The 17,691-nt window shown below is 45.7% G+C and overlaps 1 protein-coding gene across 1 annotated transcript in view; it reads right to left on the bottom strand.

Moving 5' to 3' along the window:
* dnah2 (dynein, axonemal, heavy chain 2) overlaps positions 1–17,691 on the bottom strand; it is a gene marked incomplete at both ends in the record, with an annotated part of 552,347 nt that overhangs the window by 171,033 nt on the left and 363,623 nt on the right. Inside the window, 1 exon segment of the mRNA XM_080741500.1 lies at positions 8,076–8,193. Coding sequence (XP_080597626.1) covers positions 8,076–8,193 — 118 coding nt within the window.

Below are 17,691 nucleotides of genomic sequence, written 5' to 3'. Positions count from 1 at the left end.
GCGTGCGTGCGTGCGTGTGTTAGTGTGTGAGTGTGTGGGGCTGTGTGTGGCTGTGTGTCTGTGACTGTGTACAGGTGCCTCTGGAAGGATTATTACACAGGTCAAGTTGAAGACTGTTTGGAATGGACGGACAAAAGCATATGGAAGACAGAGAGCATGTATTGTATTGACTTTTTTATCTTCATATCAGATTGTAAAGTGCAAGGGGGGAATGTGAAATCTTCAGTGTTCATTTAACTCGAGAAATGTTAATAAAACGTTAATAAAAGTTGTCCTTATTGTGTGTGAAGACGGTGGCCATTTCATTTCATTCTACACGTCTGATCCCGAACTACGAACCCGTCTCTGAGCTGATCAGGTATGCATAAGACTTTGCCTCATCTCTGAGAGTGTAAAAATACAACCAAATGGACCCCTGGAAGTTCCTACATGGGACTTCCTGGGAGTGCTCCCGAACGAGCAGCTGGACTGGACTGATAACTCTGATGCCCTCTACAGCAAGGGCCAGAGTAGAACTTCTTTTCTCCAGATGTTCTATCAGTCTGTAATGACTAGTGCCCTCTTTGTGATTGCCTGATGCAGAAGGGGGGCACATTAATGCCATGGACACGAGTACTTTACAGGAGTATTTCCATCTTCAGTAGGCTACAACCTCTACTTCTACTCCACTACATCTCAGAGGCAAATATTGTACGTTTGAAATCTTAAATTCATCCTTCCTCAAGGAGAAACACGATCGACTCGAGGGTGTCTTTTGTGCCAGTAGCCATGAAGATGTATAATGAGGCACACAACGTTCTCTCAGCTCATTCAATAGACTAATAAACAACAGCTCATTTGCCATTACAGAACTGACTGGTTACTGTGTTAAAAAGTGTATATTATGTAATGTTGTATATTATTACATATGTATATATTTACTCTGCTATCTAAAGTACCTACACTTTCACAGTATCTTAACTGTTGGCTGCCAACACTTAACTGCCTTTGGTAACTCGCGGGATCAATAAATGTCTTAATTGATCATATATTGGTTACATTAGTACACTCTCGGAGTTACAGACGAAAATGTGTGTGTGTATGTGCGTGCGTGCGTGCGTGCGTGCGTGCGTGCGTGCGTGCGTGCGTGCGTGCGTGCGTGCGTGCGTGCGTGTGTTTGTGTTGGGGATTGGATGGTGCGAGTGAGCGCATACACAGAGCGCACGACCCGCGCTTGAACTGACAGACGATGGGATAGCGTTTGTAAGGACGTCCACCTGCCTGACACACAGGAGAGAAGGACAGACACATTATTACAGCCTGGGCCCTGCATGGGGGGGAGCCGACACACATGGCACGCAACAAAGGAAGTAAAACCCCCCCCCCTAAAAAACGGAACAACACATGAAACGAGGCACATGAACAAACACACTTTTCTCTCTCTCTCTCTCTCTCACTGAGGACTCTGAGTTGTTTATATACACGTGTATGTGTCTGTGTGTGCATGTTGTGTGTTGTGTGTACAGGGGCGTCACAAGGGGTAGGAAAGTGGGACTGAGTTACTAGGGCCCAAGTTGGAGGGGCCCTAGTAACTTTAGCTATTGAAAAATAGCAGATATACAAGCTCACAGCGCGGCGTGAGCTTGTAGATCTGCTATTTATTTTTGAAAAGTCGTGAAAATGTGTGCAAATCTTTGAATATATGTATTTTTCAAGCGAACATTTGTAACTCAAATTTTGCTTCTGGGGGGTCCCAGGAACTAAATATTTTGAGATGGGGGTCCGTGGCTAAATACATATCATTTTGGGGTCCTTCACATGAAAAGGTTTGAGCACCACTGACATGGAAACATAGGTTTCTTGCACACATTTTCACATTTTTTCCAAAAATAGCAGATCTACAAGCTCGCAGCGCGGCACTCGGTGCCGCGCTGTGACCTTGTATATCTGCTATTTTTCAATAGTTAACATTCATGGGGGGCCCACAGTGAATCCTTGTACCCAGGGCCCAGAATTTGGTGTGACGCCCATGTGTGTGTATCCCAACGGGACGGCGCTGTTAGGATGCCAGCAGCGTTGCTGTTGTTGGAGGGGGGCCTGAAGAAAGCCTGCTGGGAAACTCTCTGGCTGGAAGGCAGGCAAGTGCACACATTGACATGAAAGGGGGGCTTGAGCCCCTGCCCTTTTATCCATCTGTAAAAAAAGTGCCCTCTTCAGACCATGAATGCAGTTTTTACTATGGTGAAATAAATGCAAATGCCCCCCTTGGTACCCATGTACCTGGCAAACTACTTCTTAAAGGTCAAGGATGTTCACGATCACAACACCAGAGACAGCTCCACTAATCATCATCAACGTAGATTTAACACTAAACAAGGCGCTAACTCGTTCTCCTGCTATACCATCAACATGTGGAACGCCCTTCCACAAGCCTTAAAGGAGAGCAAATCCCTAGCCTCCTTCAAAATTGGTATGAAAAGTCACCTTCAGACAGCTACTACCCGTGACTTGTAAATAGACTAAGCCCCCATGCTCCGCCCCCCCCCCTTTTTTTCTTTTTTTTTCTGCCTTTGTATTTGATGTTATGCTCTTGAAACTGATATTATCCTAGATAAAGTATGTTCTATCCGTCTGTCTTTCAATGTTATATGAGATACTTAAAGTGTGGTTCCTGTGGAAATAAGCCTCGGCTTTCTAAGATCTCCTTTTAGTTGACCTTGTACCAGTGATTTGTACTGTCATGAAACTGTACTTTTTTCTATTGCAAACTTCTAATAAATTCTTCAATCAATCAATCAATCAATCAATCAATCAATCAATCAATCTTTCCATGCCATACCTGAAGGCAGCATTCAAGAGATTGCCTTTTCTAAACTCTCCTGAACTTGAATGCGGCATCTTATGTTGAAAGAATTGCCCTCTCTGGGTAGAAATCCATGCCATACCAGTGTGGTATCCAGCACCGAAAATAGCCGACCTCCAAGCTCACAACGCGTCGCAGCGCGACACGTTGTGAGCTTGGAGGTCTGTTATTTTCGATATTTTCACCAAAAGGCCCTTTTAGAAATTTCAGGGCCTGCCTCTCTAACGTTCTCTGCACGCCCCTGCTGGAAGGGATGCAGATAGAGGGAGGGGGAGAGAGACGGGGGGGAAGGGGAAATATAGGGTAAAAGGACAGAAGCGAGAGAAATAGGGTGGAGGGAGAAAGAAGAAAGACAGCGCGACTGCGCGAGAGTGATGGAGAGAAAGAGATAGAGAGAGAGGGGGGATTTGGCTGTGCAGCATTCGGCGCTGGTATCTCCTGTGAACAGCAAGCACGCTGGGCCTTGGTGGAGAGCAGAGATGGATGGACGGTGGAGAGAGAGACGGACAGAGAGAGAGAGAGAGGGAGGTTTGGGGTGTTATGAAGGTATGGGAGCTCAGAGAGGACAACTGGGTTGACAGGTATTTGATACAGAGATCCCAAAAAACTAGTGAAGAACGAGCTTCCAAAGGAGAGAAAGAGAGAGAGAGTGTGAGAGAGATGGAAGGGGGAGAGGGAGAGAGATAAAAGGGGGGAGAGAGAGGGAGAGTGACATACAGAGAGGGGCAGACTGTCTGTGTTTAAATAAAGCGTATTCTAGTAAAATAAATCAAATCAGTATATTTCAAATTCATCAGAAAATGTTGCTGGTTTTGGACAACATATCAGTCAAAATGGGTTACCTATTGTGGGACTTGTGGTCGGGATCGCACACAACACTCCAGCATTGGTCAGGCTCTAAAAGGCGCTCTTTTGAATTGAACAGAAAATTGCGATCCAGCGACATGGAGAGAGGAGAAGGCTTTGATGAGCAGGCCACAGCTCTATCACAGCCATCACCTTCCCTCTGCACTTCACTCTTGATTGTGTGCACGCGCGCGCGTGTGTGTGTGTGTGTGTGTGTGTGTGTGTGTGTGCGTGTGTGTGTGCGTGTGTGTGTGTGTGTGTGTGTGTGTGTGTGTGTGTGCGTGTGTGTGTGTGTGTGTGTGTGTGAGAATGTATCCCCTCATGCAATGCACAAACAGCAGTGGTATAGCTTGGTAAATAAGTACCAGTATTTACTACTGGTCAAAATGTAAGATACTTTTACGTTACTTGAGTACCGTATTTAAATTATTTTATACTTCTGATCCACTAGCCTATATCTCAGAGGCAATTCTTTTCTTTTTACTACAATTATTTGACAGCTTTACTTACAAGTTACTTTGTAGATTTAGATTATAATAAAAATTAATTAACCAATTCTGATAGCTGATCTACAAGCTCACAAAGCATTGTGAACTCGTAGTACATCTATTTTTTTGTTTTAACATTTGACAATTTAGAAAAATGGGAGTAGTTCTACTTTGATACTTTAAGTATTGGTGCCAATACTTTTTTTTTTTAAACTTTTACCCAGGAAAAATATACAGTCCACCACTGGGTGTGTGCGTGCGTGTGTGTGCGTGTGTGTGTGACTGTGTGTGAATGTGCCCCCCTCCCCACCTCCCCCGCCCCTCATGCGACACGCAAAGGCACACTTCAGTTCCAATTCCAGGCGACATGCCACTTCTATCTCAATCTATCACTCTGTCCGCCTGTCTCCCCACCCCGCCGCAAATCTCTCAATCTTTTCAGAAGAGCTCGCGGAGGTCTCCTTCAGCCCTCACTCTCTCGCTCAAAATGTCACTCTATTCTTCACCCCGCAGAACCACCCCCACCCCCACCCCCACCCCCACCCCCACCGCCAAAGCCACTTTGGGAAGCAGGCGCCACACTGTGTTTTTCTCTCCACCGACGCGCCGGGCCGGGTCTCTGACCCGGTGTCGCCTCGCGTTAATTCCCTTTCCAACTGCACTCCTTTCTTTCTTTCCAAATAACACACAAAAAAACCAAAATGAAACAACAAAATAAATAAATATACAGAAGCCCACAGCGAGTGATGTGTGCGCGTTCTCATGGCTGTCGTATATATACGTTTTGTCATTTGCACATCCTGTTTGTGCAGGCCCTGAAAAACAAAAAAAAGAGGGACGACAGCCAGGGGCGTCACAAGGGGGGGAAAAGTGGGACTGAGTTACTAGGGCCCAAGGTGGATGGGCCTGGAATTATTTTATACTTTAGCTATTGAAAAATAGCAGATATACAAGCTCACAGCGCGGCACCGAGTGCCGCGCTGCAAGCTTGTAGATCTGCATTTTTAGAAAAGTCGTGATAACGTGTGCAAATATGTAGTTTTTAAGCGACAATTTTTAACTAAAATTTAGCTTCTGGGGGGTCCCTGGAACTAAATATCTTGAGATGGGTTTCTGTGGCCAAATACCAAATATCATTTTGGGGGTCCTTCACATGAAAAAGTTTGAGCACCACTGACATAGAAACATAGGTTTTAAAAAAAAAAACCTTAGAAGCATTTGAAATATTCAAAGACTTGCACACATTTTTCATGATTTTTCAAAAATAGCAGACCAACAAGCTCACAGCGCGACACCGAGTGCCGCGCTGCGAGCTTGTAGATCTGCTATTTTTCAATAGTTAAAGCACAAAATGTGAGTGAATCCTTGTACCCAGGGCCCAGAATTTGGCACGACACCCCTGACGACGGCCCCCGACAGACGGCAGCCTCTAAATGTGGGCGGGTAGGTACTGTACAGTACACCAAATAGGTTTCATTTGTTTATTTATGTTGCTTCCAGCTAAACCAATCTGGGACATACAAACTTCATGGACTGACAAACAAAGCCTAGTTGTAGTTGTAATTGCAGTTTTTGTCATTGTTTAGCAGATAAATGAGAACAAATACACCTCGGTGGTATGATGGCAGGTCACTTCATGACACAACACAGCACTGCAGTAGCTTTCACCAGAGAGGGCGTACAAGCCATTAGCCCAGGGGTTCACTAACCTTGTCAATGCCAAGGACCCAAAATAGCCGTAGCCTTGGCTATAGGCCTACTGGCCATCATTAAAAAAAGGAAAATAGAAAACTCACTCTGTATAAAAATTGCCAATCTACAGGTTCACAATGCATGATGTTTTTATTGTTATGTTTTACATTTTGCCAATGACATGCTCAATATATCTATTTAGATTTGTATTGTATTTAAATTAAATAAATCATATACGGTACATATTTTCATGATTTAAAATGTCTTATTTTCGTCTCCATTTCACTTGGCCCCCTGGTGCCATGTGGTTGCCCCCACTTTGAAAACCACTTCTTCATATCCAGCTACGCGTGTTAAATTAGTCACCATTCCTCCCTTACAGATAAAACCACAAATGTCTTTCATTCCGATGCACCCGCAACACTCTGCCAACAGCTGCGTGCTGGGACTTTAGTTCAACAGGGTGAAGGAACTCTTCATTAAAACAGCTCAGACTCAAGAGAGCAAGCTGAAACCTGTACAGTGCAGATGGGACTGGCTTGACCGCACAGTTTGGCTTTACCAGAAAGAATGCTTTCATGGACTAATCTCATTGAAGTGGCCCTGGGCTAGACGAAAAACCTAAGAGAAAAAGTTTGTTTGGGAAGTATAGCTTTTGAAGCAGTGCTCGCATTGGGCCGAGCTCCACGCCGGAACAAGACGGTGAACCCTCACTAACACTGCGATACTTCAATGTCAAACTTTAATTTTATAAAGTCCAGTCTGGACCAGTGGGGACTGACAACACTACAGCCCCTCAAACTTCTCAAACAGTGGTGGAGAGTAAGCACAATTTTGAGGTACTTTAATACTTAATTTTCAACACTTCTACCTACTTCTACACCACTACATGTCAGAGGCAAATATTATACATTTTACTATTATTTGACAGCATTAGTTTCTAGTTACTTTGCTGATTATAATTAGATTATTATTACAAAACATACATTAACCACTTAAGCACTATTTTATACTTTGTTACAATGCATTGTGAACACGGGCCTTGAGCCTGTAATAAAGTTTATATATTTAAAAAGAAAGAAAAATCTGAGCAGGCCTACTTTAGTGTATTTTAATGCCAATACTGTTGCACTTTTACTCCCAATGATTTTTTCAATACTGGCCTTTTACTTGTAACAGAGTATTTCTACCATGTGGTATCGCTAATTATTTGAGACCACCACTGGTCTCAGATAAGACATATGAGCCAATCGTTGCTTTAACAGGTTGGCACAGCTGACTCCTGCCAATTGCAACCCAGAGCCAGCTGGGCCAGCCTCACCCCACTGCCCGCGTTAGAACACCTGAGTCCTGATTTAACACCGGGGTCCAGACCGGGGGACCAGGCCACAGCCGAGGTCACTGGAAGTGGTGTGACACCTCTGTCAACAACGCTACGTTCCCCTGGTCCCCTTACTTCTTTTTATGTTATTGTCATGTCTGGTTTTAAATTGTATATTATGTTTTAAGAGTTTGTTGCACTGCTGTTTGCCTACAGATTTGAAGTGGACCACAATGGAAACAAGCCTTTGGCTATGTAGGGTTGTTATTCAGCGGTGGACACCAGCTTTCACTGCACTACGTTGCAAAGACACATATTGTACTTTTGGATCATTCAAATATAGCAGATCTACAAGCTCACGCAGATCTCAAGACATGTTGCATCGCAGGTGTGTGTGTGTGTGAGACAGACCCGCGCATAACTCCAGCACCGTCTGAACAATCAACTTCAAACTATATCGTTGCTGTCGGGCAGAAACCTTGTATTTTAACCCATTAGGACCTCATGTGAAGCCGATTCTAAAAGGTTTTCTGGAAAGATTTCAAATATTTATTCAAAAAATGTACATGTGCAGTATGTTGCTATATACTGTTACATAGCAGCAACAACTATCCCAAAAAGCGGTTCCCAGACTGAAAGTTATAGTTATGCATAGGGGTACCCGGTCTACATTTTTTAATATTTCAACCTTTTATGTTTTTTCATTCTGTACATGAATGCCTTTATCATACAAGCCTGTCACACATAGGTAGTGAAAATAGCACACAAAGCTCACAAGTTATTTATTTTCATAGTAATAAAGAAGGAATGGCATTGGACAGTGTTTCCACCCTACACAGCAACGATAACGATATGTACTTCAAAAGCAGCAGTGAGCATTCATTACCTGTACAGGCTGTTCTCATAATGGAGGACAGCACTCCATCTCTCCACTTGTTGGTTTGCGGGTCAGTCTCTCCATACAGCTCTCCCACGCTCAGAGCCTTGGGGTTCAGGGCGTACTCCTATTGGTCCACGCACACCACAGGGTCAGGAGGTCAGCGCGTTGTGCAGGCACACGGTGGTGGATAGGGAAGGAAGACAGAGAAACAGTGAGTGCAAACCATGCTGACAGAAGACTATCTTGTTAACCACTTAAAGACGTGATGACACGCCCGAAAAATATAAGTATGTCGCAGTAGGTCACGTGGTCTTTTTACAAACAGTCTGAAAAGGTGGCGGGACTGTATCAGCCTCTGCACAGATTGACTGCGTAGTTAGTACTGAATGGATACTTTGTCTGTCATATGGGGCTGCGCACAGAAAATAGCTGACACACACTGACACACACACACACACACACACACACACACACACACACACACACACACACACACACACACACACGCACACGCACACGCACACGCACACGCAGACGTTAGTGTTGGGGGAAGAGGAGGAGAAGTGCTGAACGGTGAACGAACAACAGCTCCATGGTCGCTCTGGTTGCTTAGACCGATTAGACAGTCCGACACAGACGCTAAAAATGTCCACGGCATGGGACATTTTATGGGAGCCGTGGGAGAAAGCGAGACCCTGGATACTAATCTTTGACGGCTTGTTTGTTGAAAACGTGTACATTTTTGGCGGTAAATATGGACCCTTACAGGCAGTGCTTAATTTGTAAACGATTAGTGAGCTCATGAAACCGACTAAAGTCAACAATGTATTATTAGTGTAGTTGCTGTAGTAGGCAACACACTATTGATCTGTTCCGAGTTTATGGAGTGACTTTTAGCCAATGATGAAGCAGCATTCTCGCGACATCACCTTTAAGCAGCGTCCTTATTGGCTAAAAGCAGTTTTTGCTGCTTCCTCATTGGCTAAAAGTTACTCTATAAAGTAACCCCATTTGGGAAAAGGCAAAAACGACAACCCCACACACGCAATTTCCCAGAATTGCATCTTTCTGGTTGTATTATATGTGTTATATAATCTAAAATATATGTGCATTTGAGGTGGCGGAGCAGATTCTAGATTTCCCGGAGCGAGGCAGGCAGGTATTTGTACACTGAGTGCACACAAATGGAACCAAGTGGGCCATTATAGGTCTGTGACAATGAGAGTGTCCATGTGGCTCCATTCGTACACTCTCAGTTATGGGTGACCTTGAAATTAAAATGTTTGAGAACCAATGCACTATGGGACCCCTATCAATGTGATGTCACTGCCGGTTTCTGAACTATCCACAGTCCACCTCTGAGCCATCATCTTTTTTTTTTTAACTTAATTTGTATTTTCTCACATGAGCACATATTTACAGTGTCAACATTTTTACAGTTACAGTCATATTACAGTCCATTTCAATCCTCCGTGGTGTCATTCTTCCGGGTCGTGTATTCAGTCCATTTCTCGTTTTTCTTTTTCAAGAAACAACTCCTCCTATATCCTGAGTCTATGTGTAAATCTCTCCATTACATACATTTCCTCCAAAATGCACAGCCATTGCTCACAAGTTGGCGAGTCACTTCTATACCACAATTTCGTTATTACTTTTTTGCTGGCTGCTAGTAGCACCTTGACCAGATACTGTACATGTCGTCTCCATGTGTGTTTTCCTGTCTCAAGTTTCCTAAATATAATACCACACTTGTCTTTGGTATTTCATATTTCAATATCTCTTTTATTACTGACCACACTTCATCCCAATATTTGTAAAGTTTCAAAATATATGTTTTCGTGGTCAGCGTCCAAGCCGTCCATATTTCCACACAGTCTCCAGCATGGTTGTTTCTCTGCTGCGACTTTTCTCAGATTTTTGGAGTTATAAAGTATCTAATAGCGTTCTTCCAGCAAAAACCCCTCCGCACTCTAGAGCTTGTGGCTGTGCATTGTGTCTTACAAATATTGTACCAGGCCTTTTCGGCAATGTGCACCCCAAATCCTGTTTCCCATTTCTCTTTGGTGCCATCATCTTGCACTGAGAATTAGTGGGGACCCCTGTACCAACTTTACGAAGATAGGTTGAAAGTTGGTGAAGTGAAGTTCCTTTAATCAGTCACAAAGGTCTTATTCATACATTCATTATACCTTTGCGATGGCCTTTCGGAAAACACATGCCCTTTGGGTTATGCAATATTATTATACTCAGTGAAGTACCAATTATTATGGCACTAGGAAATCATTCTGTGACGTCAGTATAAAATCAGATTGACGTCATCAGTATACAGGGATTTGTAGATATTTGTAGACAACAACTGATCCAACCAACTTCCCACTGGGTACCGCTCTCCCTCAGGTCCTCAGCGATACACACACCTAGTTTGAAATTGTTCGGTCGGATGGTCTTCGGGATACTCAAAGACCGATACATATCGTCATTGTCGCGTGAAAACCTTGTATGTCCAAAACCGTTTGTTTTGCATTTATCATTTTAAAATGATTTAAACTAGTGAAAACAGCCGATCTACAAGCACACTTTTGTGCGACGGCCTTGTACGATGAAGCAGGGCTTTACTTTGCGAAAGAACGTACAAATTTGAAACTTGGAGATACGAGGTTTCCACCCGACAACGACGATATACTGTAGAAATGTGTTATTTGTTATTACAAAACAGTTTATTTTATTGGGAGATCTCCCAGAGTGTAAAACTTGCAGAAGCCAACCCCAGGCCTGTCTACTGGCTAAGGTATAGAGCAGCTAGAAAGATACTCGTCTTTAGCTAGCATTCTTAGTATAATATTCACAAGGTTACTGGCATGTTCTGAGGTTGTTTGGGACTGTGAGAGCCAATGACAACCGTTGGGTCATGTTTTGCAGGTTGAACTTTCAGTGGATTAACAAGTAAACTTGCCATACACCTGGGGGGCTTTCTGATGAAAGTTTGCTGAAACTAATTTCACTTTAGGGAAATGGTTGGTACGGCATTGCACTTTGCTCTGGGACATGTGCAGGTTAGCTTCAGGGCTTTGTTTGATTTATTTTTGCACATTAATTGGTGCTGCCCCCCCAAAATAAATACATAATAATTAAAATAAAATTGATAATTAAATGAAATTAAATTGTTTCGGATAATGGGAGTTGCAAAACAGTGTTTGATTATGACAGGCAAGCTGGGGGCTGTCAATCTGTCAGGAGGGCGGACAGGTTGTCATTTCTGTGCACTTTGTACGGCCGTCAAATTCCAACATCAAGAGAGCCTGTTTTCCTTTCCCCCTTTCTTTTTCTTTTTCAACTCCTACCAGCGAAATCGTAGAAATGGAGGGGAGTGGGGTTGGAGGGGAGGAGAGGAGAGGAGAGGAGAGGGGGAGCAATCTTTGACAAGGCTCATCTCCATTCTTTCGCACAATTATGTCAAGTTTTGTATAAGCTCTGTGTGTGTGGCAATGCACATGTGGGCGGGACAGGGTCAGAAATAGCATGTTTAGAGAGAGAGAGAGAGAGAGAGAGAGAGAGAGAGAGAGAGAGAGGGAGAGGAAGGGAGCAAGCGAGAAAGGGAGAGAGGGGTGGCAAGACAGAGAGACAGAAATATATCTGAGCAGAGACAGTTGGAGAGAGAGAGAGAGAGAGAGAGAGAGAGAGAGAGAGAGAGAGAGAGAGAGAGAGAGAGAGAGAGAGAGAGAGAGAGAGACACACACACACACACACACACATAATGAGAAGCAGGGGGAGCAGGCACGTGCACACATAGACATCAAAAGGGGCTTGAGCCCCTGCCCTTTTATCAGTCTGTAAAAAGTGTCCTCTCCAGAACCATGGATGCAGTTTTTTACTATGGTGAAAGAAATGCAAATGCCCTCTTTCCATGCCATACCTGAAGGCAGCATTCAAGTGAATTGCCTTGTCCAAACTCTCCTGAACTTGAATGCAGCATCTTGTGTTGAAATAATTGCACTCTCTGTGTAGAAATCCATGCCGTTACGCCACATCTCTAGCAACGCCTTGATTACACTTAGTCGAGTGTGGTATCATCAAGCACTGAAAATAGCCTACCTCCAAGCGACGCGTTGTGAGCTTGGAGGTCTGCTATTTTCAATATTTTCACCAAAAGGCCCTTTTAGAAATGTAAGCCCCTGCCTCTCTAAAACTCTCTGCACGTCCCTGAGGGGGAGACGGTGCTGGCATGGGGAGAGAGGTAGATACAGAGAGCAGAAATAGATATTATGCAAAGAGCAAGGTGTTGAGTCAGAAAAGAAATGAAAGGAGAGATGTGGCAGCCTGCGCGGAGGAGAGGAAGGAAACACAAGCACAGACACCATGGCGAGGAGCAGGGGCGTCACACCAAATTCTGGGCCCTGGGTACAAGGATTCACTGCGGGCCCCCCATGAATGTTAACTATTGAAAAATAGCAGATAAACAAGCTTGTAGATCTATTTTTGAAAAATCGTGAAAATGTGTGCCAAGAAAGCTAATGTTTCCATGTCAGTGATGCTCAAACTTTTTCATGTGAAGGACCCCCCCATCTCAAAATATTTAGTTCCAGGGACCCCCCAGAAGCAAAATTTGAGTTACAAATGTTCACTTAAATAATACATATATTCAAAGATTTGCGCACATTTTCACGACTTTTCAAAAATAGCAGATCTACAAGCTCGCAGCGCGGCACTCGGTGCCGCGCTGTGAGCTTGTATATCTGCTATTTTTCAACAGCTAAAGTTACTAGGGCCCCTCCACCTTGGGCCCTGGTAACTCAGTCCCACTTTCCTACCCCTTGTGACGCCCCTGGCGAGGACTGAGGAGAAAGAGAGCGAGGGAGTGTGAAAGTAGAGCAAGAAGAAATCAGGAGAGAAAAAGTGAGTAAGGAAGAGACACGTCGAGAGAGAGAGAGAGAGAGAGAGGGGGGGGGGGGTCTAGGAATGGGACGTTATGCGATATTATCGTTTATCGTGATAAAAAACACCCGCGATAATCGTATCGTGGAGATTTAATTTATTGTGATATCGTGCTCAGTCATGCACTGGGATCAATTCACCTTTTATTTGACGAGCTGCATATCCGGTACCATTTAAATCCTTTATAATTGGTAAACGGTACTTATAATATACGTACTTGATACAGTCTTTTTTTCCACTCTTTATCAAATGTCTTTGCCAAAAAATAGCCGATCTACAAGCTTACAAAGCGACGCGTTTGCGACGCGTTGTGAGCTTGTAGATCTGCAATTTTTTTTTTTTGCAAATGTTCCACCACAGGATAATGGATTTTTTTTTTTTTTATGTTTTTTATCCCACGTTTTTTGCAACGCATTTTGTTTTCACCCGGTGACTACCTAACCTGTAGTCCTGGTTTCCGCTCTCCCCCTGCCGCGCCAGGGGACATTGGGGAGCACCCGGCTGGCTAGGGGTAGTATAGAAACCAGGACTACTGCATGTTTTTGTGTGAGGGCCTATGCCCAAGGAGACACGGGGAGAACATGCAAACTCACCACAGAGAGGCCCTATCGCCAACCCCAACCTAGGGTGTGGGTGCCGATGACGCGGGTGGAGGAACACGCCCCCAGCGCCCACAGCTTCCCCCGGCGGGAATCGAACCCAGGACCTTCTAACTGTGAGGCGAAGTGCTAACCACTGCACCACCGTGCCCCTGGGATAATGGATTTTGATTATCGCGTTAATATCGTAAATCGCCATTTCTTTTGTCACAATAATCGTGATATGACATTTTCATATCGTCCCATCCCCAGGGGGGGACTTAAATAGACACGTGGGGTTGAGTCAGAGAGGGGGCTCAGAGCAAACTGAATTCATGCACGTACGTGCACGCATGCACACACACACTTATGAGGACACGGTTGGTGATTTCATGCATCATAATATTACTTTTCCAGGCCCAGTCATTAATTATAGTCCTTTGTCCCTTTTAACCACAACTATTACATTCAGCGTACATCAAATAACAGCTCAATAAGTGCTGAGTTGCCTCTGCTGCTTCAAGCTCAATATACTTCATTTCCACACCTGCAAGTACAGTAAGATTGCTTCCCATTCCGGTCATTGTTTTCAAACAACTTTTCCCTTCTTCTGCGTAAGCACAAACAGGAACAAAGTCATTTTTTACCACTCAACCTGATAAATGTGAACTTTCAGTTCAAGAAATGAGTATGGGACAAAATATCCGAACCAGCGTTCATTGTTTTCATGGCCTATTTTACACATGAAATGGTCTGCATTCTGTGGCCTTTACAGTATCTCCTTCTCTGTCCATAGCATGGGACAGGAGGAGAGCAGGAGACTACTGTCAATGGTAATCGCTGTTGTCAGACTGGTGGAAACCTTGTATGTCCAAAACCTCGCACCGCGAGGCGTTGTGTGCTTGTAGATCAGCTATTTCACTAGTTTTGTGCAACAGCGTTGTGAAAATTATACTTTAAAAGGAGGAGGACTGTATATCTGAAGGGTTTGAGGTAATGCCCACCACAGGGCTCCGGTCAGAGAGTTTAATGATGACACTTGGTGGCAGTTTATATTTCTTTATGTAGACTTTTAGTAGGCACAAACAATCACAGAATGAATGGAATTTCCTCAAGAACACATTCTTATATGGTGATGTCTGTGTGTAGCTGCTTTTCTGTAGGTCATAGGATTGGGTCCTAGTAGCTCTATAGGTGCCCTCACAGGAGCCTTAACTAAATTATAAATTGGGTCCTAACAGAAGGGTGCCTAAAGAATGCCTGCTCTAAATTAATTAAGACTAAGGGAATTTTGTACAGCCGCCCCCAGATTAGTAGGACTAATATGAAAAGAACAAAATGTCCCTAGCTGTTTCAGTCTTTTAGCCGTCTTTGTCCTTTGAGTTGCTGGCCGCTTTAAGCGGTAGGACACTGGGCTGTAGTGCCGATGTCGTTTCAACAGTGGGTTTGGAGCATCGACAGCCTGAGTAAAGGAAGCCGCTCGCCGCCCCATGAGCATAGTGGGTGTCACCGGGTCTGGGTTGGCGACACCTGGTGACTCGTAATCTGTCTCAGGCAGTTTTCCATCTGGAGCTGCCGCCCCGTGAAGGGACTGATGAGTTGTCTTCACCAAAGCCTTCCGTGAGGGCGACTGGTTGATGTCCTCCGGTGGTGAGCTAAGGGTTGTCTGGAAACCTTGTTGAGTCGGCACTTGGCACTGCAACAAGCTGTCTGGTCCCTGTAAGGCCCACCCGAGCCGAGTATGCACAGCTGCCGGACCCCCATTAGGGCCGAGTCTGATTGGCTCTTTGGCTGTGATTAGACTGGTGTAATCTGCGCCAATCAAGATGAGTGGCTGAACTTGTTCAAAGGGCTGTAGGGGAATCCCTTCCAAGTGTTGATAGCGTTTCCGTAGTTCCTCTACGGGGTACGACTGCTTAGCCAGGGCTAAACGGTTGGCAGTGAATGCCCCTGTGATGTTGTAGCATTCTTCTGGTCTGGCTATAGGAGACAGCTGGAAGTCAACGGATGAGCCAGTTATGTGAGCGACATCAGGCCGGATCGTCCTCAGGGCCAATGACTCCCTTTTCCCCTGGAGATTAAGGTGCTTCGCTGCAGCCGAAAGGAGGATAGTCCGCTCCGCACCATCATCAAGGATGCCGTACGTCTCAAGTGATCTTTCACCGTTCCGCAGCAGTACAGGCACAATCTTCAGGTATACTCTTCCTGTTGGATTGGAGTTTGTGAGGTAGACTTGGTCCTGTGCTGATGTGGCATGTAAGATAGAGGGGCCTTGTGTGGAGATGCTGTGAAGAACCCTGAGATGCACTTCATCGCATTCTCCGCAGGGCTTCTTAAGTGTGCATTCGTGGTACCTATGATTGGTGCGTCCACATTTCCAGCATCTCTTACCCTTTTTTATCCATTGAATAATCTCCTCTGGTGGACACTCTCGTATCTCAGGGCACTGAGACAAGTAGTGTTCTTCACTGCGGCAGTAGATGCAAAGGGGTTTGAACTTCCCATTGTGTTTTGGTGCGTGAGTGGTCAAACTAGGCTGGTCCTCCTGGACGTCTGTCTGCTCACCACCATGGTAGACTAGTGTAGACTGAACCCTCTGCCTGTTAATAGGCTGCTGTTCCCTTTGTAGGCCTTGTTGCCTTGCTGTATGGTAACGCTGCACCATCTTGGCGGACAGGCGCTGTGCTGCGGCCTTTACGCTTAGCCACTCTGACAAGTCATTTAGATTGTAGGGGTTCAGACGGTTGGTCTGCAGTCTCCCTCTAACCTGGAGATGCTCAATGAAGCTGTCTCTGGAGTGTTTGGGGAGTTTACTAAGCAGCCGATCTACGTGGCCCGTACAAGTCAGTTCAGTGCCCCGAGGGCCCTCAAGTGATGTCAGCATACCAACTAGCAGATTGATGCTGAGGGCAAAACTCTGAAATGCCTTTGAGTCGCCATCTTTAACATCGGGCAGGTTCAGGATTGTGGCTATTTCACTCTGGGCCAGTTGATGCGGTTGGCCGTATTGACACTGCAAGGCTTTCATGGCTTCAGTGTATGGCTGGGAATGGTGGCGACAGGCCTGTGCTATCAGCCGGGCTTCGTCCAACAACAAGTGTTCCATCAGTACTCTGTACTTGTAGTGTTCTGATAGCTCGGTGCGATTGTTCAGAAGGTGATCTAATGCCATCTTGAGGTCTGCAAACTCTCTTTCACTGTCGGTTGACAAGTTTGGAAGTGCTGGGACAGGAACTGGCTGGACTGGTGGTACACCGCCTGGCTGGTACGCCTGGGTGACATGTGCAGTTGGTGGAAGCTGACTGAACATTGGATCAGGAAGGTATTGTGAAGGGGATGCCATGGGCCATAGTGGCTGGTGGTATTGGTAGTCTGGCTGCGCAGAGGGTGTCGGCTGGTGGTGCTGGTACGCTCGCTGAGAGGCTGGCGTCTGGTATGCTGGCAGGAAGGCTGGCGTCTGGTGTGGCTGGTACACTGACAGGGAGGCTGGCGTCTGGTACGCTGGCAGGAAGGCTGGCGTCAGGTGCGGCTGGTACGCTGGCAGGGAGGCTGGCATCGGATGCGACTGGTACGCTGGCTGAGTGACTGGTGGCTGGTACGCTGGCTGAGTGACTGGTGGCTGGTACGCTGGCTGAGTGACTGGTGGCTGGTACGCTGGCTGCGAGGCTGGCGTTGGATGCGGCTGGTACGCTGGCTGCGAGGCTGGTGTTGGATGCGGCTGGTACGCTAGCTGAGTGACTGGTGTCTGGTATGCTGGATGAGTGACTGGTGTCTGGTACGCTGGATGAGTGACTGGTGTCTGGTACGCTGGATGAGTGACTGGTGGTGTCTGGTACGCTGGATGAGTGACTGGTGTCTGGTACGCTGGATGAGTGACTGGTGTCTGGTAAGCTGGATGAGTGACTGGTGTCTGGTACGCTGGATGAGTGACTGGTGTCTGGTAAGCTGGATGAGTGACTGGTGTCTGGTACGCTGTATGAGTGACTGGTGTCTGGTAAGCTGGATGAGTGACTGGTGTCTGGTACGCTGGCTGCGAGGCTGGCGTTGGATGCGGCTGGTACGCTGGCTGAAAGGCTGGCGTGGGATGCGGCTGGTACGCTGGCTGAGAGGCT

This window comes from Nannobrachium achirus (assembly GCF_963921795.1).
Source record: "Nannobrachium achirus genome assembly, chromosome: 14".
NCBI classification, from domain to species: domain Eukaryota; kingdom Metazoa; phylum Chordata; class Actinopteri; order Myctophiformes; family Myctophidae; genus Nannobrachium; species Nannobrachium achirus.
Note: the sequence above shows the minus strand (reverse complement) of the source record. Positions and strands in the feature narration are given on the sequence as shown.